This window comes from Echeneis naucrates, chromosome 3, assembly GCF_900963305.1.
Source record: "Echeneis naucrates chromosome 3, fEcheNa1.1, whole genome shotgun sequence".
In the NCBI taxonomy this organism is placed as follows: Eukaryota; Metazoa; Chordata; class Actinopteri; order Carangiformes; family Echeneidae; genus Echeneis; species Echeneis naucrates.
In genome coordinates, this window is record NC_042513.1 from 7,111,316 (window position 1) to 7,137,884 (window position 26,569).

At 39.4% G+C, this 26,569-nt stretch overlaps 1 protein-coding gene across 1 annotated transcript in view; it reads right to left on the minus strand.

Annotated features, from left to right (window-relative positions):
* Positions 1-4,325: 4,325 nt before the first annotated feature.
* Positions 4,326-26,569, minus strand: part of nhsb (Nance-Horan syndrome b (congenital cataracts and dental anomalies)) — a 40,473-nt gene continuing 18,229 nt past the window's right edge. Inside the window, exons 2-13 of the mRNA XM_029498819.1 lie at positions 11,666-11,764; positions 11,378-11,451; positions 10,945-10,992; positions 10,695-10,739; positions 10,537-10,581; positions 10,210-10,272; positions 9,759-9,954; positions 9,323-9,454; positions 9,086-9,238; positions 5,521-8,700; positions 5,174-5,297; positions 4,326-4,956 (exon numbers count right to left, since the gene is read on the minus strand). Coding sequence (XP_029354679.1) covers positions 4,326-4,956; positions 5,174-5,297; positions 5,521-8,700; positions 9,086-9,238; positions 9,323-9,454; positions 9,759-9,954; positions 10,210-10,272; positions 10,537-10,581; positions 10,695-10,739; positions 10,945-10,992; positions 11,378-11,451; positions 11,666-11,764 — 4,790 coding nt within the window. The remainder of the gene's footprint in view (positions 4,957-5,173; positions 5,298-5,520; positions 8,701-9,085; positions 9,239-9,322; positions 9,455-9,758; positions 9,955-10,209; positions 10,273-10,536; positions 10,582-10,694; positions 10,740-10,944; positions 10,993-11,377; positions 11,452-11,665; positions 11,765-26,569) is intronic.

Below are 26,569 nucleotides of genomic sequence, written 5' to 3' on the forward strand. Positions count from 1 at the left end.
ACTTGACAAATTGTAAATAACTATAAGCCTAAAAAGGTGGAGGGCTCAAGTAGTACACAGCTTAATTCAATGAATGCATGGCTGCATGAAAACACAGAAACATGGCTCTTTGGTGATCTTTTCAATGTTTCTGCTTGTTTCCAAATCGTTGTATTATTTCATTCTGAAATATATATTCATAAAAAAATAAATGTTAGACTGGTTAGACCTAATTGTTAAGTGGACTTTTTTAAATTTCCCCACTAACGAAAGATTTTTTTTTTCTTTTAAGATCAGCATTTGAATTCCTTCAGAATAACATATCAGTGAATATATTTGAAATTAATTTTAGTAACACACTATATAGCAGATTTAATGTTGATGTCAATCTTCTTCCCATAAGAGTAACACTCCTACTGTCAAGTTCCTCCTCTTTTACACTTTGCTGTAAGAAAAAGGTTGGTACATTTTAAAGTGTAATTCTAAAAAAAAGTAGAAAGCTTTGGAAAAAAAATACTGTAAGGCAATCTTTTATGGTCCAACCAACCAGGATTAAAATATTGCCATCTAGTGGAGATATTTTCTTAGTGCACTTGGTTTCCAAAGGGACAAAAGGAAGTGTCACACGAAAGGCCTCCAGTTTCAATGCAATCACATTTATTGGCTTTTTTTTCTATGCACAGTTACTAAGCAGCCTGATGACCTGTTAAAATGAATTAGATATAGAATAATGTAATTTTCACAATGTTATAACCCCCGGAAAAAAATAAATACAAGACTGAAGGTGTTGCACAGCTCCAAAATATACAAAGGCTTGGAAATAATCATGTAAACTTTGGGAAAAAAAAAAAAAAAAAAAGTTTTTAACTTTTTTTATTTGTTTATTTTACAAAAGAAAGACTGCAAGATTTTTTCTTTAAAAATGTATTTACAGGTTTATACAAAAATACAAAAGTGATTCAAATCTGTTAAGTCCTAGCTAGTTTTAAACATGGAGCTTTTTTTTTTTCTTTTTCTTTTAATAGTTACAATTTGTCGCCAACGTCTGTGTTTTTTCAGTTCTCTGTTACACAGAATAGTGTGTTCGGTGATACTCCATACTGTACACCCTTGAAAAAGAATATCAAGTGGCTGTTATGCTTCCCTTTAGGGCAAAATGGTGTTCAGACATTGGAAAACAGTTCAGGAAAAAGAATATATAGCTTAAGGTTATAGATTCTTCTTTTGTTATATTTCCAAGATGCAGAAGACTGAGTTTCAAGAGAGCTAAATGAGTGTTAAACTAGAGTTTGCACGCTTTGCCTTTCTAATCATATCGTGTCAGTCAGTCATCCGTCCACTGCTTTTACAACTTAAGGAAACAGTCTTTCGGTACCTCTCTGGCATCACAGCCAGCAGAGGTATAGTACAGAAAAACATTAAACAAATAGTCAAATACTTGGAGTATTAAACTTGAAACAGCATTTCACAGAGTCACATTGAATTTTTCCAGTTTTCATATAATAATGCAAAAACTCTACAGATTTGCCTATTTAAAATTAAAATCTGTAGTAGTGTTTTGTGGGTTTTAAAAAATTCTATTATGAGTCAAATGTAAAGGTAATGACTTTCTGACCACATTAAAATAGTTTTGGGGTTGATGAATGGATACTTTTTTCCATTTTCAGTTGTTTTTTGTTGTTGTCGTTTTCTTTTTCTTTTCTTGTATGTTTTATCCAAAACTGCATGTTTGGATGTGTACTATTTCTGTCGCTCCCAAACTTCCAGAGCTCCAGCAAGACTAGGACCCAGCACAAGTGTCCAGATTCTCTGTCCTGACAGATTCAATATCATTTTCTTTACAGTCTCTTATACATATGATTGTCCAGTTAGTAGATATACAGTACAAGATAAACCCCTGTTTGTGATCACAACTATACAGAACAGAATTAGCCAGACAGTTTGTACATCTATACACACATTATTTAACTGGACATTTGAATGGAAAATACAAAATCTTTTGTCGTGGTATGGAGACATCCCTCAGATAAAAATAATGATATGGTGGTATCCTTTTCTTCTTTTTTTTTTCCATTACTTATTGCATGCGATTGAAAACACAACAAATAAAACAATGAGTAGGAACAAGTGCGCTTCAGTATTATGGATATGATGAATGTAAAATGTTCATAATCAGTTCACAGTTTTGTACTCTCCCCATCCTACACAGTGTCAGTCCTTCAATTCAGATTCGCTGAGTATTAAAACAGTTGTGTTTTTCCTGTCCATCTATCTATCTATCTGTCTATCTATCTATCTATCTTTCCGTCTATCGCATTTACAATAAGACAGTAATATCCTTGCTGAGGTATTCACAGAATACAGTGAATGGTTTCTATTGAAGTACAGTTTCTGAACGTAAGAAGAGTTCACACTTTCCACTGACAATATTTTGCTTCAGTAACACACTCAGTACTATACATGTTTAATATTTATTTGAAGGATTAGAGATTTTACAGCTTACTCTAACCCCTGTAGACTGTTGCAATGCAGTGGATGCATTGCATGCTCTTGGATACTGCTGATATGTAATCTTCCTCTTGCCGCCTCCCTCTCTCTCAGTTTTTGTAATAAAATTAGAGGAGGATAAGACAATATGGCATACACAAGCCACTGGGTATAGCTGTCACCTGTCTAATGCTACTGGGTCAGTGCAAATGAAGGAGAGGCAACAAGTGGAGGAGAACAGTGTTAAGATTCATGAGTAATGTCAGTGAAACCTGTTCGTCTTTGCTACACTCAAGTTGATTCCCTATAAAATTTCTGCTTGTTGTTTTATATAGATATGACTTTATATTCAGTACAAATATACATATGCAATTTCATTAGACGATATATTTTCTCTTCAAGGAATATTCTTGAATCATCAAGTGCAAAAGCGAGGTTGGTTCTTGGAAACCTTTCCAAATTAACCTCTAGTCAAACCGATTGAGGACCCTCTAAAGCATTTTCATCATCTGCACTCAGTGGTATCATTAAAACTGTTTTCAATTTTAATTTTCCTACTCCAAGTCAGTACATTAAGACAATCCAGAAGCCAAAAAAGCTTGAATTAATCCAAACATACTAGATGACAAGGTCGGGTTAATAAGTATGTGACTGAATTCTGGTGGAACATGGGGCAAGTCCATGCATTGTATCTTTGCAGAGACTTATAAATGCCCTGCTTATAACCACTTCTATTAGAGAAAGGCCACTGTGCGATTGTCCAAAATTAGCTGGTATTTTTTAGAAATGGGCCCCATCTAGTCTCAAGCCCTAGCTCCTTCTTGTTCAACACTCAAATCTAAGAGAAATCAATTTAGATTACTGGAAATGTGGTTTAAAAATGTCACAAAAACCTTTCACACTGAAAGATTAATTACTTTTACTATACAAAGGAACCACAAAAATGTCGACAAAAACCAAGATCCAGGGGATGTTTCCATATAGGGTCATGCAACATGGTGAGATTTTGTCATCATGTTCTGTGGTGCAATTTTACAAAAATACATGCATCATGTTTATCTTTTTGGATATAATTAATGTGAAGAAATATATGATTGGCTCTGTGTGATATACTCTCTATGCCAGGTCTGCAGATGGAACTATAATAGATAAGTTGGTGCTGTGTTGAGATGTTAGTAACTTTCACAACGGAACAACTCTTACTTGTTGGCAGGAATACTGAATATGGACTCTGGGAATCCAGGCCGATGCTTTCGGCACCAAAAGTTCAAAGAATATGAAATTTCTTAAGAATTTTTAATTTTAATAAGAAAGCAGTTCCTCATTGACTCACACGCACCCACACCATTCAAAACACAATAAGTAGAAATATCAGCGGATGTTGCACATGCTTGCTCATACGCACGCACATTGTCCGTACTCCACAAAATTTCTTATCATTGATTATTATTTACCAAACATTTGCGTCCTTTTTTTTTTGTTTGTTTTTAAGAAGTCAGTTCCATCAAAATAGGTCTTAATGTTTTTTTTTACTTTTTTAATTATGAGGGAGCTAATCTTTTGTAAATACAGTATTTAGATAAATATTAAAAGTTCTCACGATCATCCCTTTATGATTAATATCTCACAACACTCAATCTGACACCCTTTAATATAACAGTAGATCCAAAACTGAGTGCACTTTAGCAAGTGCTAAAGTTCACCTAGTTTTTTTTTTCTTTCTTTCTTTCTTTTTTTTGTGTGTATGTTTTGCAAGACACCATCAGTCTTGATGACACACCTATCCAAGACTAGAAAAGTATCAGGGGTCACTTCCAATATAGTCACGCCTAAGAATAGACATCTGGCATTGGGTGGTTTTAGGATGATCTGTCATCATGGGGGCTGCCGTCTGAATTCTCCGTCTCCCCTTCGGAAATGGCTTGCATTGGGGCTGTGTAGAGGCGACTACGTGTACTGTAGCGACTGCTGTTGGCTACTGGGGGGATTCGAGAACGTCCCTGACGAGATGCAGCTGACATAGGCAAGGTTTTAGGTGTGAAACTCTCCGAGTTGGCTCTGGGAAAAAGGCCTGGTATCTGGATTGGGTCCAGGCTAGATATGGGGGGCTCTTGGAATGTGGCAAGTGGCTCCTCAGCCTGCCTTACAGACCCCTCTTGAAGGGAATCCCCTGGGATTTTTGGTGTGATAGGGCTCTTCAGAATCTCTGTAGCTGACATACGGTAGCTAGAATCAGACCGACTACCCTTTTTCAGCAACAGGAGTTTAAATTCCTCATTTGATGTGGTGGATTTCTTGGCGCTGCGGTAGATTGGCACAGGGGCTCGTTGTGAGCCGGCAGCAGTGGCTAAGGATACTGGGATGTTAAGTGGAGGGGCTGGCGGGATAATGACGGTGGAGATATTGCCAGCGGTCACTGCTGGGGGGCAGAGACGAGACTTGATGTTTAAGTCTCCTGAATCTTTGCGGCCAAGGACCTTTCTTTTCGATCTGGATAAAGAAATCACAGTACAGTATGTCCTTTTTAATGCTTAGACATTGGATGATAAGTTCCAATGACATACAAAATATCAAACACGAGTAAAAAAAAAAAAAAAATCATGTTGAAATAGTAGAAATAAAAAAGTCTATACACCGAATGAAGTCAATTGGCACTACAAACAAAACTAAACTGATTGCACAGCAAAACAGAACCTGAAAGTAGTACCTGTGTATCATTGCAAACAGGTCCTCAGTTGTGCGGGTCTTGTTGGGTGAGGTTATGATAATGTCATCATCCACTTTGGTGTCATCCGTCAGAGGTGAGAGTGAGTTATCACTTGGTGTGGAATCTGCAGTACACAACATCCCTATCACATGTCATCTGGTTGTCTGATCAGTCAATATACAGTTGGTGAAATAAATCTCTTTACGTTCCAGTCTCCATTTATGATTAAATGTTACGCGATTAACCAACTAATCCTGCAGCCGCTGTTTTTTATTTAAATTATACAAGTTATACAAGTTAAAAAGTAAAGACCACAATTTCTTTACTAAATTAGTTTGAAAGCTTACCTTTACTGAAATAATCCTCTGTGTCAGGAGTGGTGGAGTCATCTTTGCTCTCCTGTGGCTGCTGTTGATGGGCACTTCTGGTAGCACCTGATGTCACTTCCTCTTCTTCTTCCTGCTCAACTTGTCCTCCTTTTCTTGCATCGCTGATTAGATAAGGATGCGATGTCTCCATTGTGGTACCAGGCACTTTGACTGGACTAGCCCAGGGCCCTGAGTCTGAGTGGGACCCCCCAGCAAATTCGTAAGCTGGGGGTGGATGGTGATCCGATCGAATGCCTCCTCTGGAATATGCAGGCCTCTGTGGCTCTTTCACCGGCTCTTCCTCTTCCTCCTCATCATCTTCATCGTCATCATCATCCTGGGACAAAGAACGCTCCCCCAATACCCGAAATTCAGAGTGTGCATGAGTTGAATGTGTGAGCCCTATGAACTCTGTGTGTGAGTGGATATGTGTGTGTAAATCCACAGGTGAAGGGTGGGGAGCACGTGGCACTGGCCGATGCAAAGGTGAGCTATCCTCAGAGAGATCTGACGATGGGTCCAAATCTCTGCGGGCCCTAAAGGCTGTCATAGCCCAAAAAGTTCCAGGTCCATAGCGGTCCTGTCTGAGTAAAAGGCTTTCATAGGATGGAGGCCCATCAGGGTGGCGACCAGGGGGTGTTGGTTGCGAGTGTTCAGGAGATGAGGTGTGATCATGACATTGGGGTCTTGGAGGTGGTCTACGAGGAGGGAGAGGCCTAGTGCTTATTGGTGGTGGAGCAAGAGTAGAACTACTAGGAGGACATTTGGGTCTTGTTGCAGTCTCTATTCCAGTTGCTGTTTCCTGGTCTGCTGTGGTAGCAGATTGACTTACAGAATGGAGCTGCACTGAACGAAGAGTAGATGGAGTTATCGCCAAAAGATTGGAGCTGACAATGGTTGAAGCAGGATTTGAACTTTGTGGAGGGTTGGTATTTGAGGTGTCAGGGGCCAGTAACTTTGTTCCAGTGTTTAAAACGTTGGCAACTCTATGTTTGGTGTAGTGGAGCGTGTGCATGTGATGTGTCCGGTGGGACAGCGTGTGTCTGACATAGCCACCATGGAGAACATTGAGATCAAGTTGAGAGGGTGGAGGTGGAAATTCTGGGTCTCTCTTGTAGCCAGAGGAAATGGAAACTCCATCTCTGGGGAAGTGCTGCAGGGAGGAGAGAGAAGACTTCCTCTCAGGCACTTTGGGCTTTCTCTTGCCAGTTGAGGGAGACAGAGGTCCTGGGAAGAATGCTGCTGAAGAGGAAGGCAAGGTTGATGTTGGAGTCTCGGATTGGCTAGAATAGCCACTTGATGGTGATGCCAGGCCAGCCAGTTTCTCAGGTGACCCAAGTTTAAAGTCTCCAGGTGGAAGAGGTGGACTACTTGGCCTGGTCTCTGAAGCAGGTGCAAGGGCCTGGGTTTGGGTTTCTGTGGAGGAGGAAGAACTGTCTGGTGACTTGATGCACTCCATGACGGTAGTTCCTGTGGCTGTGCTTGAGTTGGACATAGATGTGTACTCACCGTTGTTCGACTTCAGCTCACTGTTGTGAAGCCACAGGTCTGCATAGTCAGATTGCACAGCACCTTCATCCTTAAAAGAGTGTGTATCTGCAGAGCTGAACGACATGGGCTCTACTATGTCTACAGTTTCACTCAGTCCCATTCCCCAAGTTCCCAAAGGCTCTGCTACTAGACAAGATGTCTGTAATGGTTCTGGAGCACCCTCAAGCTCTAAATCCAGGTCCAGTTTCATATCTGCTGAAGACAAGGTAAGGTCTTGTTCATTAACTGTCTTTGGTTGGTCCTGATCTGCCTGTGTGTCTGTTCCAACATCAACACGACAACTGGTCTCTTTCAGTGAGGAAGTTCGTTTGGGTGGTGGTGGTTTGATTTTCGGTTTTCTCAGAGGACGACAGGCCCTCCCTAGGGTCATAGTACCTGCTCTGAAGTCAGCTGAGGGCTGGGGGTAAACTCCATGGGATAGTGGTGCTGCCACAGTGTTGGATTGACTACAGTCAGGTCCTGGGTCTGCATAGTTATACATGTATCCTCTGTAGCTCTGATTACACTCACCAAAATGCACAGAAGACGAATAGAAACCCTCTGTATCAGATGGGTAATGAGAGCTAGGCTCTTTCTCAGTGTGGCTGGTCTTATCACCAAAACAGGCTTGGTCTTCTAGACGTTGATTGGAGCTGTACTCCTGGGCTACCCCATGGCTCTGGCTCAGGTTTTGGGTCTGGTCAGTGTCCTGGTCTGGATCAGTTTGGTCTTGATCTGGTGGGTATGTCCACTCCCCCTCACTTGCTGTACTGACCCCTGCATCGTCCAGCTGGTCTGTGGCTGAGGATGTGAATGAACTTGACCTCTGGCCCTGGCCCTGGGGTCTGAGGTCAGAGTGGTATGAGGGATCCAAGGAAAATCCCTCATCCGTGGCATTGGGCACAGTGTTTAGTGACAGCTCTGAGTCACAGTGAGATGAGCCTGTCAGTGGTGGAGAAGATGGCGGAGGTATAGTTTCAGATGTCTGAGAGGGGCAGGTTGAGCTTGAGCCACTCCAGTTCCCACTTGATGACTGGTGGTCCTCCTTGTGGTCCACATGACTGCCTAGGACTCCTGTTGTAGACACAGAGTGAATTGGGCTGCTAAAAGTATCTGAGCTTGACGAGATTTCACAACTGCCCATGTCAGCCTTGCGGGGCAATCGAGACCGGCCCCTCTCCATCCAACTATGCTCCGGGCTGCCTCCTCCTCCACCACCTCTGTCTCTATCCCCAGATCGCTGCAACCTTTTTAAGCTTCCAAGTTGCAGTGGCTCAGGAGCTGCCTGGTCATCTGTGCTCTCTTCCTCGTCCTTCATCATCATCATCTTCATTCTTGGACTAGGGCCAGGTGGAATAAAATCCTCTGTTTCATATGGTGACAATTCCTCATCTTCATCATCATCATCATAATTGTCATCATCATCCTCATCACTGTCCATCAGACGTCCACCCTCTCGAGGGAGGCTACGGGAGCGCAGTCGTCCACCGTGGGCTGCAGCACTAGTGTAAGTGGAGTCTGACTGGTCTCCAAGGGAGGAAATGTTGCCTGTTGAATGGGACAGAGAGGTGGGGATTCCTTGGTGGCCACGTTGAGCTCTAATACGCCTTCTGGAAGGAGCAGCTGTACCTGATGGTTAAAGGAGAGAGGGGATTTTCTTAATAAAGGTGGACATTGCCCATATGGACTTTAGCAAGTTACCTGAAAATTAATAATTTAATAATTTCTTGTTTGAGGATGTGTACTTTAAATACACGTATAATAGTGTGATAATATTGACAACCTCTAGATAGTTGTCCTGTTAAAACTTAATAACGAAAGTTTTCTGAGTAGATTCAGATAGTGGTCAATAAGTCATCTCGGAAATAAGTGCAGGGTCAATTATGTTGTCTTTTAAATTATAGCGGGGATGTAAACAAATTCCTCAACCTTCCTTAGAAAGGAAATACATGAACCTGAAAGATGAAAAGAGGGAACACCAGTAAATAAATATTTGCCCTTTTGTAGACCATACATGCTATAAGAAAATCATCTGTCTGGCAACCAGAGTCCCGAGTGTGATGGAGACGACTGCTGATTGAGAGATCTTCCTGACAGAGAGAGAGTTGGTGTGGATTGGTGTGGATGATCACTGTGCGTTCTCTTGCCACGGGTGATTCATCTGAGTCTGAATTCAAAAGACAAAGCATGGTAAATGTCTGAAATTTCTTATACATACAGACTCAATGAGCAGACTTGCAGTTATCCATACCAATGTCCTGGTGCACTCTTTTGGGTATTCCTGTGATAGTCTTCCTCCTCCTCAGCTTCCTTCTCCTCTGAAGAACTGACTGTGAATGGACTAGAGAACAACGAGCACTTGCTTCCCTGTCAAACCCAACTCCTGCAACAACACCGAGACCATGAATGATTCAGTCACCAATCATTCCCGCTGCCATCAGAATTTACAACTCCTTAGCCATTAGAAGATAATCTAAAAAATTATGAATTATTTCTGAATCTATATGTCAAAATGAAATTCTTTTTATTCAATCTCTGGCTGAGTCAGGTATTTCTGTTTTTCATGCATGAAGTTATTTGATTCTAATTGGTCACTTATGAGCACAGTTGCTTCACAGTTTGGTTTGATCAGCACTAAGGCTAACTTAGCTTTTTCCTAATTTTCTGTTATTCCCCTTTGTCCTCACCTGTGACATTGATGGGGATGATACAGGAAGAGATGGCATGCGAATCAGCAGTTGTCTTCTGATCTGCTTGTGGGCCATTTTCCTTGGACCAGTTGGTCTGTTTTTCTTGGGTTGAGGAGGCATTAGGGGCTGATGCCTTCGCTCTGTGGCCTCCCGAGACCTCACCACCTTCACCCTCCCCTGCTGTTGAGGTAGCCTGTAAGAGGGCATTATAGGTATTAAAACAGCGCTTCAGTTTTTATGCCCAGGTACTTAGTTGGACTTAGTAAAGGGAATTATTTACAACAGTGATGTGAAGCATGAGGTAACACTTATTTGACCATCTAAGATCACTAAAAACACTATCTCGAGGGCTGTGATAAGCAAAGCAATCAGGAAGCAAGTACAAAATGAACTACTGAACAACTAAAGTGATTACAACAGGACGTTTAACAACACAAATGCTTAATACCTTTCTATTCCATGGGATAAAGATGCAACTTTCAATAGATTGAAGTGAGTAAAAGCACTCAAACTATGAACATGAAATACAAAAAAACAAACAAAAGAACTGATGACATAGCATGAATAATTCAAAAGATTTTAAAAGGGAGGGATGGTACAGACAGACAATGTAATGTTTCATTTATTCAATGTCTAATCTTTCACATTATCTTATTCTTCACCTTATAGTCTTAAACCTTGTGTTTTTTACATGTCTGGGTATTTTTCTTTTCATAACTACATGAAGTAAAGGTTAAATGTTTGTTTAGTTTAACTAATAGCTGAGCTTTCATACCTTTCTTTGGATCGTCTGAATATCTGCCTCTCTTTCTGGCCTCTCCTGTGGCAGCAGCAAAAATATTCATACATGTTTATTGTAAACGGTAAAAAAAAAAAAAAAAAGTTTTAAATATTATGAGGATCTTTTTTAATCATAATCTGACTGTGTCTTACTTTTCCCAGTATGGTTTGGATCTCCGTTTCTCTCATGGTCCTCTCCTTCAAAAGATTCAGAAATAAAAAAGCAAAAGTTAGTGTTTTCAAAAAAAAAAAAAAAAAAGCTACTGGAATCTCGTGCACTCAAGCTTGACTTTCATAAAACCCCAGAAGCAGCAGGAACTTTACAAAAAAGTGGATAGGACATGAATCTTACAGCAGGCATAGACATGTTAGACATGATCACACACACAAATTCTGTTTTTACCTTCCTGGGTTGATAGTCTAACTCTCGTTCCTTCTCTGCTCTCTCTTGCTGCATGGCAACATCAGAATGAGATATTGTGAGTTTATTGTAAAATACTGAACATGAAAAAAGTTCAATGCACAAAAAAGAATATGAAAAAATGTTTATTTGTATCTGCTCAATGTGAATTTCATGTTTTCTTCACTGTCCCATGCCTCTTCCAACATGCAGTTAGTTATCCTTGACTGTGTTTAACTTAAATTTTGTTTACAGCCGTACCATAACTTCGGTATGTCCTGTAAGCCACATGAGTGAAAGTGTTACGGCCCTGTAAGTGTGAACTGCTTGATAAGTGATTCATTCACATATTTCTTGCCATTTAAAGGCAACCATTGCTGGATAATTGCCCCCTGAGGGGTTGGTAAGGTATATTTTCACAGTGCACAGTGCTTACAGCTCGTGCCAGACGGCTCCTTTGTTGCCGTCGAATGGAGTGTGGTGAAGGGAAGGTGGGCATAGGGGGTGCCACTGAGATTGAGATGGTCACCCTGTTTCTCTCCCGACTTGTGGAACGCTGGCACTGTTGTTCGTCTATAATGACACACAAGAAATCTCAGACATACTGGGGGCTTTTTTGCAGTTGTGTTTTTTTGGTTATAGTGTGACTGTGAAGAACTCCACCTCTCACCTCGGTGCAGGGCTCTGAGACTGAGTCGAGCGTTTCTGTGCAGTTCCTCGAGACATGGTGGTCGTGTGCAATGATGAAACACATTGTGTTGCTGGTGCCATGGAGCCTGATAGTGAAGTGACACCTTACTTTCTATATCCAGGTTTGACACCGCTAAGATAAAAGAGGAGAAAGACATATGTTAGAGCACAGGAGCAAATTACTATTTCTTATTTTTCTTTTAGTCAAATTTTTAATGGAGCATCTTTGCTAGAATGTGTGGATTCGTGTGTCTAAATGGATAGTATCTTAGGTTGTGGCGTACTTTAAGATGTATGATTCTGTATAATTGCCGAGTTTGGCTTATGGGAGAGTTTTTGTTGAGTTTGTTGGGTTTGTAGAAGTAATCAAATCTCTGAAGACTATTTTTGACCAGGCCACCATGAAGCAGGAAGAAAAGATTCAGGTTATGAAGTGCTTTATTGGACACTGAACAAGTTTAAAAACTTGTTTAATCCTGTCTATTAAACTCTAGCATAGTGACAAATAAGCTAGTATGGACACGTACTTGCACTGGAACCTGATTTTATTTTCAAATTTAATATGGAAGTATATTTTATACACCACTGACTGTTTTGTGTGATGCTGGATACTGTCTTTTGTTGGTTGCTGCATGGGCCAAGAGCCAATGACATTTTTCACACTTTTTGGGATAATAAAGTTATAGTTTTTTTTTAACTATAGCTCCTAAGTCCTCAGAATGTTTTGTTCAGAATGTAATTTTCTTATAATTTTTTTAAAAAATTAGAAGATGTCATTGTATCTTTGTTTCTGAAGGGAAGACTGGGTTCATAAGTATGCTTGTGACTATTCCACCAACATTCCACGTTCCTCAAAAACTGCAATTAGTCAAGATTCACACCAGGTTTTACTAACTGCCACCAACGGCAACATATAAAAGCCAGGCAACATGTTAAAATATTCCAAATGATATTCAAAGTTGATGTACACCAGTGTAATAGAAAATGTTGATGTGAACAGTATCAATTTTTTTTATTCTTTCTGGGTTTTGCATTCATGAAGCCAGGCCATGACCTGCCAACAGGTGGCAGTTAAACCCACCTGTAACTCTGCATCCATAGCACAACCCTGCAATATATCACACCACTGTAAATTTCTCACGGTCCCACAGACCTGTTTATTGGCGTTATAGTCACAATTTATTGTTAGAAACCCAGCCATCATGAATGTTGTAAACTGAGGATCTCAAACTTTCATCTCCAAAGATTAGGACGGCTGATTATCAAAGAGAGAGGACTATCTTTATCCATCGCTCTTATCTGCATGCAGAAGTCCTTTAGCTTTTATTATGAATTCTGTTTCTCCCCTTTTAACTTGGAATTGAAAATGCAATTGTGCCCTTGAAAGCAACACTGTACATCAGTAGCCAGGCAACCTTTCATTGCTCATCAAGGCTTGTATTACCCAGCAATTGAATTGGAAGCTCATATCAACAGTTCTCAGCTGATTCAGTCTACAAGGTTAAAGAAGCAGAGAGGAAAAATGTAATACCAAATATCTGTCTGCTAAATTGTTAGTTATTAATTAATACAAAATTCTGTCACACAGATAATTTTCTTACTCTGTGTGTCACATTCTGCACTTTTCACACCCATGAATGCAGTAATTATTAAAGATAGCAAATTTACTGTTCAACTACACAAACTCATTTGGCATATGACAAAAACTTTGATCCAAATTAGATTTCAGATGCATTTAGATAAATTTCAGTTAATGCTCTTCAGTTGTAGTTGTCTGCTTAATACACTGACAGATCAGTAAAAAACCCTTGAAAAACAAAAAACAAAAACGTGCTTTACTAGGGTAGTGATTTCTCTCAATACAGTGAAAAAATAAGGACAGAGCAATGGAGTAGCGATGTGAAGGTGTTTCTTTGAGAACAGTCAGTAAAAGGGTGCTGACCTACTTGTTGTGACACAGTTAAATTAGTGGATTTGTTACTGTGGCATCCCTCCCTGCCATCCCACTTGTTTTCTTGAACTTTCTTCTCATTTGCCCTAGATCCCTTCTTTTTTTGCAGTTTTTTTTTCTTGGTCTCTTCTTGTGGCCCTCTCATGCTCGTCAAATTGTGTCATTGTTAAGGCTGCACTACTACTCTCTCTGTCATCAGAAATTCACAAGGAGATTGCTTTGTCATATTATATTTATTGTTTTAAATGAAAGAATTCACAAAAAATTTAATCAGCTAGGTAAGTATACTTAAAAATTGCTACTTCTTTGAAAAGAATATGTAATATGCAAGAATTAGTTTTCAGAAAAATTTTATCTGGGCTAAAAATGTGTCCTATTTAACTCTGAAGTATTTTCTGAGTGTTTGTACACATGAAGTTTAAAATCCTGCTCACACCTGTTCTTTGATAGTTATTAATTAATAACTAAGAAGATACACACATAAGAAAATCCTCACCTTCAGGGAATGAAATTAGATAAATTGTCAAACTCTCTGAGTGCCAGTGTTTCCCTCTGAGCTCAAACTTCCAATAGAAGTAGCAATAAACAAAGCCAAATGAGTTATTTCTGTCAATTAAAAGAATATTAGCAGATTCCAGCAAATAAAACATTAGTGTAGTTCATCAGATATAAAAGCCCATTACCAGGCTACACCTAACTGACGTAAATATGCAAGGTTAGTGTATACCAGGGGACAGGTCCATAGTCTGTAATGCTTGGTCTAATACCTTGACAAACCTCGATATTGTGGCAATATACAGAGCTCCAACACAACTGAATATGGAGTTAACACAAATAATAATAAAAAAAAATTTGAAAATGTAATAAGCAGCATGTAACAAAATCAGTTTCACCTCTTCCCTATATCTCCTCAAACTGGCTCTTAATCTCCTGGAGTACTTCTCCAGCTGCATTTATTTGCATTAAAGTTTACGCAGTGATTTACAAGCTGGGACAAGCTAAGATAACTGAGTACTCCCCTATCTATTCCCTCTCAAATCTGCAGGTGCAGTGGCAGCAGCTTGCAGTCTCGTCACCAGGATTTGAACGTCAACAGCACCAAGAGAAGAGAGCAGGTACAGTGAAAAGGGAAAAAAGCAGAAAACACCTAGAAATGCAAGCAGTGCAAAATAGGAAAAAGAATTAAACTGTTTAAAGTGTCCAAGAAGTCAGTGGTTTTTGGTTTCTCATTAATAACATATTGCTTCACTGGGGGAGAGAGTAGTGGTGGGAGGAAATGGAGGAAATGGAGGAAACAGAGGAATGGAAAAGGAAACTAGGAATTTTATAATATCTCAATAATTTGTTGATCTCCAACAGGTTGGAGGATCAGCAAGATTAAATAGCTATAATGTGCCACAAATGAATTGTTTCTCAAATGTTCAAGCACCCTTTGAAAGCACCTCTACATGCATTTATCTGACATTGCTATGGGGCTAGGATAATTGAGGTTCAACATTCGTGTTCATTCTTTTTTTAATTTAGCGATTTACATCCATTTCCACAAGAGAATTCAATGAGAGACTGATTGAAAATGTGCCTGCTTTTCACTTCGCCTTTGATTGTAGTTGTTTGAAACGACTATAAATACTGAAATTATTTGACTGTATGTGCTACAAACTGGTTGAAGTTTGTCCCAAACTATCATTGAGTCCCGCTGCACAATCTACTCAAGAAAGGCTTTGACAAGACGTACCAAAACTTCAGATGATTATCAAACCAGGCCAGGAACTTAAAAGTAGTTCAACCAAAAGTTAATTCTACTAAACCTTCTGTGCCAGAATACATTCTTATGCTGAGTCATTTGGTTGGCCATCAAAGGAAAAGCAACTTTGTGTTGACCTGCTGCTTTTTTGCACTGACAGAGGCTGTATAGCACAGGCGTAGCCACAAATGTCCAGTCATCAGTTGTTAAGAAATAGGAGGGGCTGCATCATTGGAATATGAGTTTCTAGCTACTTTGCTTGGTCTTTACTTTAAAATGGAAGAATAGATCTGTAGGTGCATTAATCACGAGACAGAGGGACTCTGCAGGTGATGAACACATCAGCCTTCACTAAGTTGTGGAAACTGTGCCAATCAACCAGACCCAAGATCCTCAAGTGTAGAAAATTCACTGCTATCATGTCATGATACTGCAAAACTTACTGCCAAATATAGCATATTTGTGGCAAATAAGCTTCCTTTGATTCCAAGGATGGTGGAGCAACCAGCAGACCTCCTCATATGCTTAGACACTGCAAAATCAATACAGTCTGGTGAGGTAAGATTTGTCAATTTTTATATTGAGTTGTCAAAAGAGCTGTCTGAACTAACAACTGTCAGTGTGAATGTGAAGGTTTTAAATGTGTGATTTGCAGTTGGTGAGTTAAGGGCTAAAATGTGAAAGTGTTTTTTATAGTATTGCTTCAGTCTCATCTGGCGAATGGATGCAATGCTATTTCCTGTGTAGTGATTTATTTTTATTTTTTTAAACTCATGTGGAAGGCTTGGCTGATGTGGCAAGTCTTGACATTAAGTTAGAGATTATTAGAGTTAGAGAATTTGATCATTTATTTTTCCTTACAGCATGAGCACTGAAAGTTAGATCTCAGAATGTGAGTCAATAGAGGACTCCAACAACCAAGTGAACAGCTCTGGCTCCTCTCCTAAACACTGTAGCTCCACAAAAAAAAAAAAAATAAAAACACTGCTGTAATGTTGCTTTTTCTCCTCTTTCTCTTTCTGGTACAGCTATATGACTTTGAATCCCTCTCTCTGGCTCTCTCTATCTAGTCCAGATGTGAATGAATATAAGTCCTTGGTAGAGAATGTATTAGGGTGTATCTGGGTCAGGCAGCACACCCCCTATGGCAGTAGCTGCAGAATCTTCTCATAGTAGACAGCTGTTATATAAGAAACACTAGCTGCCCAGTTCTGCAGAGGAAAGACTGTGCACTGTTGTCGTCTTAACGCTTACCTTTACAAACCTGCGTGACCAAATCAAGTATATTTTGTATCTGTTTTGTAACGTTTCATCAAAATGGTTGACATTATTTTTTTAAGTTCTTATTATTAATGATTAATATTTTTTGCTTCGTTGATTAATTTCATTTGTAATGGTCATTAACATGGTGCAAATTAGTGAAAAAACAGAAGCCTTTCTTTTGCCAACCAACAATTAAAACCCAAAACAGATCAAGTTTACCATTATAAGCCTGCAAAAACTTAACAATGATGTTATCAGAATTGGTTTCAACTCAGGCTTGCACTGTTAAATGAAATATTCAAATTGTTTTTCTAAATACATTCTTCTTGATCTATTTGATATTTTTGATACTGGGCTAAACACATTTCACCCAACACAGTGTAAGTAATAATGAAACAACCTCACATCCACAAAAGTGTAATGTATGCAGTGATTACAAGATACTAAAATGGCATCTGACAGCACAACTGACTGTTGTGGTTAAGTCTAGAAGATGATAGTGAGTTGATATAACACTGTCACATTCTCACATTGATGCTATACCCACGTCTCTGTCCTCATTTAAAGAGATTTTAGCATTGTAAACAATGATACAAGGAACTGAAGAGGTATTAACTGGTTTTAAGGGATGTAGTGATGCAGTTAGACACAGTACCTTTGGATCGCACACGAACACAACCTAAATCAAGACAAGCCAAAGCCATGGTCAGCAGCTGCTTCTTTCTACCTCTTTTCCTCTTTTTTGGCTTTCTCTGTTGCTCCGTCCTCTCTCTTGCAGACTACCTGTCATTTGTCTCGAAATAACAGCACATTATTTACTACCGCTAAAACATTCCTGTTCAAGTCCAATATCCAGACTAGTAACATCTGCAGATGTAGACCCTCCCCCTCCTCACCCATCCACCTGCTGTTTCTGCTCTCTGCTCTCTTCAGCTGACCTGACACTTTCAATAAAAAGAGGTAATTGTTCTCTTTTTGTCTGTATGATATGTGAGTAAAGTGTAAAAAGCGTTACATCGCCTTGATGGGGAAATAAGCATGTTGGCATCATCATAAACTCAAACACTTCTCTCCTCCCTCCCTGTTGTTGCTCTGATTCACCCCTGTCTGTTGGTGTAAAATGGTAGGACCCCGCCTGGGCATGGCCTTACCCTGACCGTAATCTCTTTATGATGCAGTAATATGTGGAGGGCGGGGGGTATTAATGTATTAATCCACCACTTGCTAGGAATATGTATCACATGCTCAATCCTTCAATCGCTGCTACCAAAGACCAATGCTCTGAGAGTGTGTACAGCTGACCTTTCATTTGAACATTTTTTACAGTCAAATCATCGTTGAACACTGAGGTAGAAATCTAAGAATGTAGGCCATCATTTGACAACATGAAAGCAATAGAAATCTTATCACTTAAAGCCCAACTTGTGGAAACAGTTTCTTTGTTAACACTGATTCTAAGGAGTCAACATTACTGTGTGGTTGCAAAACAAAGTGTGATAAACAGAGACAGAGAGCGTGTATGAGCACCCTTCCTGGTAATCTGCTGTAATCTGGCTCTCTGGCAGTTCACTGATTTTGGAGTAGAGCTGTTGAAGCTGGCAGCATGCTCCAGTAGCTTTTAGCCTCCCCCTGTGGCTGAAAACAAAACATAGACATCAAAAATATCTGAACACACATGCAAACACACCACATGTGTGTGTGTGTGTGTGTGTGAACCTGCTTGGAGGCAGTGGTCAACATCAGCAGAAATAGGACTTCATCAATATTAAATGTGCAGATTCTTGTTGTGGCTAGCCTCGGTTGCAACACATTTCCTTTACAGGACTGCTGGGAGGCCTTTAATAGCTTGTCATCCCTGGGGTCGTTTGTCAGTTGTGGTATGTACTGATCTATTAACCATCAGGGCAGGAATGCAGTCTTTGGTAATTATGAACTACATCGTAACCTACGTTTCTTGGATAAGACCCTAATGGCTTGTCCTGCTTGAGGAGCTTAAGCCAAATCACTTAATCAGCGTCATCATTTAAGTCATGTAAAACACATTTTTACAGACTTGTTTTTGTGCAGAGATCATTTGCAGTTGTCATTTTATTCTGTAGTTTGATTTCTCTTGGGTTGATTCTCAAAAGAAATATTGCTGATGATGTTTAATTATGAATAAACAAATTCCCTCTACATCTGTAACCTCTTTTAGATGTTTGTCTCTAATAACCTTCCACACAAAGAGAATAAATCATCCTATCCCTGTCCTCTCTTCCCCTCCCTTTTCCCAGCTGCACACCTGCACTATTGTTCAGCCTCTCTCCTCTTCAATCCCTCTGTTGTGCCGGTGGTACAATATGCGTGTGCACATTTCTATCGATGTTTAAGGCTTGTCTGTAAGGGCCAGCCGAGGTGAGCGACAATAAAGACAAACTTTATTTATATCGCCCACCACGTCACAGCCCAATGTGCCAGAGAAAATATCAACAACATAACACTAGGTTAGATGTTCAAGGGATTATTTCCTGTCTTGGGACACAGTGTATACCAAACAGTGCTCCTGTGCTGCCCCTCAGTGGCACAACATGTACACTACACAGTCAGACTGTGTGGCCTGAAAGCAACATCAGTGAAATGCTCTGTGGATTTACATGTGCGACATGCAACATCAAATAGTTTGTAGTTATAATATAATTATATTATAATAGACAGATATAATCCAACTGAAAATAACAAATCATGTTTTTTACACACTGCATGGTTGTATACATTTTGTTGGGGAGGCCATTATGCTTTGGGGAAAAAAAAAACATTTTCTTTCTAAAATTTTAAAACCTCAGTGCTACAGTTCCAGTTGTTAAACAGACCATTATTCTTTGCTAAACTATAATTAATAATTTGAACATAATTTGACAATTTGAAAGTATTTTTTTCTGCTGAATATGAAGCTGCAAACAGAAGATAGACAGTATAGCTTAGCACAAAATTTGGGAATTTGTGGAACTAACTGGGCTGGCTCTGTCCAACAGTTACTTTAGCATAGCTGGTAAGTGGACACAATCAGGTTACCTGATCCCCAGCCTTTATGCTAAACTTACTTTCATCTTATTTAGATAGTAAATTGATATCAATCTTCTCCTCCAAGTTTTTATATATTTATATTTATATATATATATATATATATATATATATATATATATATATATATATATATATATATATATATATATATATGGGGAAAGGAGAAATTCAAAAACTGTGAAACAGATAAACACTAGCAGAATGAGTCAAAATAACAGAGTGCATCTCTGTCAGAATGATTGCTGCGAAAAACAGGAGTAGGACTTCAATGTTTAATCATCTCATGTTCTTGCCGGTCTTCCTCTCCTTAGTCAACCTTTTTGAGGCTTCTGTATCCCCAGCCCTCATCAATATTGCAGCATTGTTCTTAAAGAAGCAGTAATCAGTGAAGGAACTATGGAGAGAATAATAAAGTAGTGTAAGCTCGTGGAAAATGCTTCTATTCTATTCTATAGTCAATAGTAACAACGGTATCTTTTGTCTACACAGTGTGTTTGTCTACCTGCTAGAAAAATTTGCAGCATGCTACCCATATACACACACACACACAAAACCAGAGAGGTCACCAGTGGTCTCTGGGTTAAATTAAATGTTATGTCTGATAGATGCCATACTGTATATACATTTGCTTGCATAAGTTACTTTGTATAATAATAATAATAATAATAATAACCTGGATACAATAGAACAAACACATCCTTTGGTTCTCTCTATTTCTGGCTTCCCTGATAACTGCTTCAGACCTCAAATTAAAATAAATGGTGTCCTAAGCCTGCTCTGTGATGTTTGGGCTGATACTGTATAGTGGTTGGGTTTTGTAACGCTGTATTTTCTGGGTTTGTGGACTCTACACAGTACATGTCCCCTGTATGTCTGGTGACTTGTTGAAACATCAGAATAATTTCATGCTCTGTGTAATGCAACCTCCATGAGGCAGTTCAACCCACATCTTCCTTTATATTTTGTTCCAAGAAGGAAAGAATGAGATAACATAACACAGATATCAAAATGATCCCCTGACTGACTGTGTGTGTGCACGTTTGCATGTGTGCAAATGTGTGTGAGCAAGAGTGAGTGTGTGTTCGTGAGTACTTCAGCCATGTTGTTGGAATGGCACAAGACAAGCCATCGCCCATGTTATTTTTAACTGTGTGTCTCCATGGAAACCAGCACTTATGCAGGGAGGGAGTGATCTCCTGCTGTGCGTGTGCTGAGGAAGACTCCTACCGTTCATTGGTCATTGTGTGTATGTGTATATATATGTGTGTGTGTGTGTGTGTGTGTGTGTGTGTGTATATATTTATTTCGTTTACAAGAATGTGCAAGTATGTGTACGTGGAGGTATTATGAATTGTCTTGACCTTTATTTTTTGATCTTGCCTTTCAGATTAAAAGCATATACTTTTGTGATGGTACGTTACAGTTTTGAGCCTTGCCAGAGAGAGAGACAGACTGATAAATAGCAAGAGACATAGAGGGAGGGCGAAGAGAAGGGAGGGTAAAGGACCTGTGAGGAAACTGAGGAAACACCAACAAGATGTACCTGATGATAGGAGGGGGTCTGCCGCTGTTACCTCAGCCTGAAATAACCCGCGCAGCCAGTTCAGTACGCTCAAACATCACCTGCCTCTGTGCCTATATGTAGAGATCCATTACATAGCTATCACTGCATATTGACATGCTTTCATCTACATCCCTTTAAGAGCATATAGCTGTAGTGAACTGTAGGTATTTCTCACTCCAGGGAATAAAAAATCAACTGCATGTGGTAATTTTGGTCCCATGAGCATGCCATCATCAATACTGACTCTTCATTATTGCTAATCAATAGATCAGTGTCCATAGTGACTAAGACGTTTCTCCGTCTCTGTTGTTAGATTGTTGTGAAGGTTTATGACAGGGGAGGGTATTTTTCTATAGCTTCAGAAACCATCCAACAGTCATCAACTGAGTGAACATTGTCGTTTCTATGGAAACAACTTAAAGATTAAAGCTGTGAAGAGCGAGAGCTGTGCCAGAGTGATTCCCATAATACCTTGTGCCTGGGGATCTTGGGGAAAGAGAGAGAAGAAGGAGAGACAGAGTGGAGTGTGTGCCATGTTACAAATCCCCAACTCTATTGTGACAACTCGCGTCTTAACACACCAAACTCACAAACACGATATAATATGTGCATGCAAAGAGAGGAACTTATTTTTCTCACTGAGATTGACTTACATTAACTCCCTAGAAACATAACCTTCATCATTGACCCACCATATCCAACTCTAGCTTAATATGAACCTTTAAAAAAAAAAAAAAAAAAAAAAAAAAAAAGGAAAGAAAAAAAATGAAGAAACAAGAATTTCCTAACCATGAAGCCAGCTGGAGACAGCGATACTTGCAGCTAAATTGGAATTTTTAAACATCCTCACAGAGAGCTAATGCTTTGCAGGTTCACTATATTTAGTTTCATTTTTGTGTAATTTTAACCTTTGCTAATTAACATTGATCACAGAGTACAAATGATGATTGGTATTTTGGCATTAAGGTATTTTGTTTGCAACCAAAGCAATGCACCAATTGAAATTTTGAGCTGATGATGGCATGAGAAGCCGAGTGAAAGAATTACCAAAGTCATTACACTCAAACAGTAAAAGACATTTCACTCAAAAAGAGTGCAGCTTCAGTGCTTTATTGCTACATGAAAAAACGGTTACATTTAAGTTAAGCACATTTAATCACTACACTCATTCTCCTTGATCCACATACGTCTCTTAAAATTTTCATGGCAATATATGAAAAAGTTGTTATCTCAATTTTTTAAGTCTTTGTAAGTCTGGGTTAAAGTTGTGGACCAGCAGACCATCAGATTGTCAGCTTGTCCATTGAGCCAAACTTCTGGCATAGAAGCTGAGCAGAAAACTCTTTTAACCACAAGAGTTGGTTGGTAGGTAGGTAGGCAGGCTTATTCTGTGTCAATCAGGTGCTATCCCCGAATGGATTTCAGTCCTCACAATGTGACCATCTATGCCATGTTTTTGTTCCAAGAATTTGTCATATAACACCTCTTCTTAAGCATCACTGTCTCTGATTGGTGGCTTTTCTTTACTCTCACACTCTCCCTCTCGTTTCTCTTTTTATCCAATCATCTATTTGCATCTTTTCCTCTTTTGAATTTAATGTATGTGCCTCCTCCCTATGCCCTCCTCTCGCTATGCCTCTCACTCCCCTCCCCCTCCCCCTGGGTGATGCCAATGCTGTTGTCGGGCTGGAGCTGAAAGCAGCCAATCGTGTGGCTCTGTGCTGAGGAGCTCTGGGGTGATGTTAGGCAGTTTCATGCTCATACGATGAGCTTTGCCAAATGTAGGTCATGCTTCTCCTCTCTCTACCTCTCTCTCTCTCACACACACATTTACAGCCACACATACACACACATAAACCTCTTCACCCCTTCACATATGCACACATAGGCAGAAAATGGATAAGGAAGTGTCGCTTTTTTCCCCCCCATCACATGAGCAAACACACATACTCAAAGACACAAAAGTGTACTTGTACAAGTTTGTACACACAGAAATTGCCCCTCCACTGACATACACACTATACTTGGCCATATAGTCGGCCTTATATTGGGAGAGGTGACACTCTGCTCAGTAGTAACACTCTTGGCTGTTTGGTAATAACTAGTGGATCCATTCCCAATGGAATAGATGGCCCTTAAGATGCCAGGATTCCTCCTCTGCAGCCAGTGTTTTCAGCAATGATAAAAAATTGATTACAGACTGCTATTACACTATGAAATCGCTGCCCCCCCCCTAAAAAAATTCTCTTGCCTCCTCTTGAACTCTTTTCGAACTGCTGCAGTATAGTGCAAGCAGGATTATGATATGAACAGCAGCCATAGGAAGCAGCAGATTATATGCCTGTAGTAAATCAGAAGCCTGAATTGAACCGTTTGACTGGATTTAAAAAACAAAGCACTGCATCCAAGTGAGATATTCTATATGCATGCATGCATGATGGTGAGGCTTCAATTTCCAACACAACCTCACACACCTAATACATTTCTGATTTTGTGTATTTACAAAAAAATTACAGCATTTCACAGTAAAATTGGGAGTGGTATGAATTTTCAGCGTTTCATTGACCTAGGTCCCTGAGCCACCACATTTGGTGTACAAGTCTGCAAAGAGCTTTGACTTTAACCTCATCAAATCTTTAAATATTTGATATGAAATATTGAAAATTTGAGACAAAAATGTTGAAAGACTTTCCTTGGGTTTAGAACACCAATGACCTGGTATCTGTCAATATACTACTATCTAATCAAATGTTAGATAGCGCTTTTTTTTTTTTTTTTTTTTTTTTTTTTTACTTGTCAACTTCTAACTTGTTCCTCTTCTGCTGTTATTCAAATAGTATAGCTCATATGTCCCTATGTTAGTAAATTGAAAAATAATAGCAACACCATTGTATTTTGTTCCTTATTGTTCAATAAACCAAATCTGAACAGCCGCATAGGTCATTTGTCCTTACCCACTGATAGTGATACCTACCTGTTGAAATTGTGTCCCTACAGTGGCACACAAGTTGGTTGTTACACTACATCTGCTTTGTGGGTTTAGGAAAAGGTTATATTTTTGTTTAGAGGACCTTTGTCATCAGTGGTAAAAAAACAAAAATAATGACTCTCTGGCTTGCTGTTTTGACAACCCATCCATCATACAACCACCTTGACCTCTTCTCAATTCCAACCTTGTCCTTTTGTCAATTTAGAAAGTCCTGCTTCTTACATTTGTTTATGGGACACTTCTGTAATTTTTTCTTTGAATTGGACTTTAAATCAAACCATCTGGGAACTTATGAATTATGAATTACTTAATAGAACATGTGAAGCTTGATCTGAAAGGTACAATGATATTGATGTTAAAAATATTACATTTCAAAATTATGAGATCGACTTTTTTTTCACTTCATGTTGATGTTCAGCTTTTGTTTATGGTACATGAAAGGAAATTTTCCTTGTTGCTTTATTATAGGATAGAAATTAGCCTTACACAATGAGCTGCTGACAAATACGCACCCTCCCCTGACACAGACACAAACACAGCTCCTCCTCAGAGTGAGAATCATTTCTACTTCCCTGGGTTGCTATTGCTAGGTTGACCTATTTTTGTCCAGACCTCTCTCTCCCCTCCTCTCTTTTTGTCTCTCGCTCTCTTGCTCCAGCCCCGTAATTCACCCTGCTTAATAATTCACTGCAGCTTTATAAGCCCCTACTCTACTAAATGACAGGCTCAAAAAACAGGTTTTTACATACATTTTGCAAAGCTATATAAATGCAATAATATGCAGCTTTATATATTCTTTCTGACATACTGGCCACATTCTATATAATATTGTAAAAAAGCTGGATAGATTAGTTAAGGTGACAGGTGTTTATTCACCATACGATATTTATCGCTTTTTAGGAGAACACAGTGAGATACGAATGTAGACAAAAACGCACATAATAGTGGTGGTTTTGGGGTTTTCTTGTAAAACCACAGATTATTTGCAAGTCTGTGCACAGACTCCTCTGCCTGATGCGATTGGACAGCCAGATTGGGCACTAACCAATAAGGGCACCAGGAGTAAGAGTGCAGGCACAGAGAGTACTCTGGCTGATGCTAGGCACACCCTGTAGGGATGTGTTTCTGTGTGCATCTGTGTGTGCGCCAGTGCCTATGTTATCAATGATGCTTAGTTTGTGATTATTTACCTAATTTTCCTCAATACCTCAATATCCATGATAACATTTCAGCCTCCTTTTTTTTTTTATTTTTTATTTTTTATATTTACCCTCTCCCATTTTTAAACATTCTCCCAGGAGCAAATGAATTCAAGCAACAGCCAAAACGTATTCTGTACTCATGTTTTCTTTGCATTATAGATAGCACTTGCTGTTGAACAAATTAACGCCTTATATCGTGTTTAATCTGGACAAAAACTTAAGCGTATTTTCAGTTGAAGTGTATTTGTGTATCTCTACTGTCTCTACGTATGTTTCTACGCTATTTTTTAAGTGTATGCATGTACCCTATCCTAAATATATCCCAAAAATATTTTTTGGCGGATCCATGATCTGCCCTAAAAAATTTTTCGAACTTTTTCTTTTTAATCGTTCAGTTGAGCCTGAAATGATGTGTTGGGGTCTTTTGACTTCACCTATGGATTAGGTCTTATTTTGACCTCTTCAGAGTTAAACTCGGAACTCGGAAGCATAAATTCAGTTCTATGCTTTTAAATTTGCACAATACAGTTAAACATGATAACAACGGGAATCCCCATACAGCAGTCCATATAGATCCATAAATAGATATGACTGTTTCAGTCTCTGCAGTATACCGTATTTCACTGGCATTGGCAGCCAGCTATATTGATAAATCTGCCTTGAACAGAGCCAACTTGGCGGTCTCTCCCTGCTCCTACTCTTTATGCTAAACTAAGCTAACGAGCTGCTGGCTATAGTTTTGAATTACCTCACTGGTATGAAACTGATGTCAAACATTTCTTAAAATGTCAAACTGCTCTTTTATTTCAGGGCAAAAATAAGCACAATTAAAATCAGCCTCATGGCTTCACTTCCATGCTGTAGTTTCCACAATGGCACTAAGTAGAGCACAGACAGAGAAGGGGTGTTGGGTGCGTGAGTGTGTGTGATGCTGTAGTCTGATTGATGTGACACTGAGAGTGAGTCTCCTCGAAGAACCCTGGCCTTATTGCTCTTCTGTTTCACATTGCCTAGACACACACATAACATACTCTGTCCCTCACTGTCACACACACGCACCACACTGTACAATGGTTGTAGTTGCCTTCCCCTCTATCTCCCTCTGTCATCTTTCTCTTGTCATCCTTTTATCTCTTGCTCCATTCACCACTCAGTCTTCATT